General features: G+C 46.8%; 1 protein-coding gene across 1 annotated transcript; it reads right to left on the bottom strand.

Annotated features, from left to right (window-relative positions):
- Positions 1 to 370: 370 nt before the first annotated feature.
- Positions 371 to 1,849, bottom strand: LOC123836527 (THO complex subunit 5 homolog). Its single transcript, XM_045865444.3, is given in 2 exon segments — positions 371 to 1,006; positions 1,009 to 1,849. Coding segments are annotated over 2 exon segments (849 nt in total). The 5' UTR covers positions 1,487 to 1,849; the 3' UTR covers positions 371 to 635.
- Between the last annotated feature and the right edge of the window lie 404 nt (positions 1,850 to 2,253).

Consider the following 2,253-nt stretch of genomic DNA (forward strand, 5'->3'; position numbering starts at 1 on the left):
TCATCTCTTTATGAAGGCTCCCATGTCACATAAAATTTATATTAAATAAATTTGTATGCTTTTCTCCTGCTAATCTGTCTTGGTCAGTTAAATTTTCAGACTTAGCTGGGGACCCTAAGAGGGTCAAGGAAAATCTTTTCCTCTCCTCCAAATCTTACAACAATTTAAAATTGAACCAATGTTTTTTTAATTATGTTATGTTAATCACCATACATTACATCATTAGTTTTTGATGTCGTGTTCCATGGTTCATTGTTTGTGTATAACACCCAGTGCTCCATTCAATATGTACCTTCTTTAATACTCCCACACTGGGAGTTCAGTTGGATGACAAATGCAAGGAGATGCTGAAGAGGCACCCACTGTCTTTCATGCTGGACCTGAAGTGCAAAGATAACAGCTTGCTTCAGCTGACTTTCTACTACCTCATGAACCTCAACATCATGACGGTAAAAGCCAAAGTGACAACTGCCACGGAGCTGATCACCCGCATCAGTGCAGGTGACTTGCTGTCTCCTGACTCAGCCCTGAGCTGTTTGTGTCCAGAGGACCACAGAAAGAAAACTCCAAATCCAGCCAATCAGTATCAGTTTGATAAAGTTGGCATCCTGACTTTGAGAGACTACATATTTGACCTAGGTCACCCCTATTTGTGGGTACAAAAGCTGTGTGGCCTCCACTTCCCCAAAGAGCAGCAGTGTGGGTCGCCGGCATTTCGTGGTCTGCTCCTCCTCAGCATCCGAGCCGCTCTCGTCATCTTGGGAGTCTTCAGGAGGCTTAAAGAGAGCCTTGGCTTCATCCACACTGCCTTCAATTGTCACAGACAAGGTCTTATCACAGGCCTGCCCATATGCAGTGGCTTGGACAAAGAGGACACAGAGGGGATGTGGCAGGTGTCTAGCTGTCTCATATTGCTTGTGAGCCTGGTCAAATGGCATAAACAGGTATTCTTGCACGGGGAGGGAAGCCTGCAGGATGCTACTGAGGCGAGGCTGGAGGTTGCTTGGTACTCCTTCTTCACCTCAGTCTCCTTAAGGATCTTCTCCTTGTTGGACAGGCACTCCTGGTACTTCTCTGCCAGCCTTTTCCGCTGTTCCAGTTCCCAGTCCAGACGTGCAAGGGTTTGCTGGTGAGGGTCTCCCATGGTGACTGCATCCTTGCTAATATCGGGAGGAGCCTCCTTATAAAATTCCTCTAAACTGACCAGATCAATTTCTTCATGCTTTGACTTAAACTCCAGACATTTGGTGATCTCTTTCTGCAGGTGCATCACCTCATACAACAGGTTCTGCTGCTGCAGGTGATAAGCGTCTACTTTCTGCTTGGCCTCATGCGTCTGATCTCTTCCTTTATTTAACCTGATGTGGGCTAATCGATTAAGCTTCTTTAGAGCCACGAAACGCACACAGCTCTGGATCCTCCGAACTTCTATCTCAACTGCCACATCCTTGCCTTCTCTGCTCTTCAGGTCCTGGATCTCAGCCATGAGCCTCTGCAACTCCTGGCATGTGTACTTGTACAGTTCATAGTCTCTGCCAGGGTCCCGCGGGTTCACTTCAGCCTCCTCACTGTAGTATTTACCTTTCTGCTCTGTGTCAGAATGGTTACGCTTCCCTTCAGCTGGAGCTCCATCACTTCGGATCACTTTGGGCTTCTGTTTTTTTTTTTTTTTAAGATTTTATTTTATTTATTTATTTGAGAGAGAGAGAATGAGAGACAGCACGAGAGGGAAGAGGGCAGAGGGAGAAGCAGACCCCCCGCCGAGCAGGTAGCCCGATGCGGGACTCGATCCCGGGACTCCAGGATCATGACCTGAGCCGAAGGCAGTCGCTTAACCAACTGAGCCACCCAGGCGCCCTGGGCTTCCGTTTTTTGCTTGATTCTGATGACATGGTTGTTTGGTGAGGTCAGGAGGAAACAGCAGAGACCGCTCGGAGCTCTGAACCATTCGTGGCAAGCTAAGTCAAATATTATCTTAATAATAAAACCAGATGTATCAGTTGTCTATTGTTGCTGTAACAAATTACAACAAGCTTTGTTGCTTAAAACAGCACACATTTTTATCTTAGAGTCCTAGAGTTCAGAAGTCTGACCCAGATCTCACCAGAGTAAGATCAAGGTGTGAGCAAAGCTGTTTCTTTCTGGAGCTTAGAGTCCACCTGTGTTGCCTAGCTTATGGCTTCTGCCATCTGCAAAGGCATCAATGGTAGGCTGAGTTCTCACACTGTCTCTGCTTCTCCACAGCTGGGGAAT

The sequence above is a fragment of the Mirounga angustirostris genome, unplaced genomic scaffold (genome assembly GCF_029215605.1).
Source record: "Mirounga angustirostris isolate CCGP_5_RB_7025 unplaced genomic scaffold, mMirAng1.0.hap1 SCAF_8, whole genome shotgun sequence".
NCBI classification, from domain to species: domain Eukaryota; kingdom Metazoa; phylum Chordata; class Mammalia; order Carnivora; family Phocidae; genus Mirounga; species Mirounga angustirostris.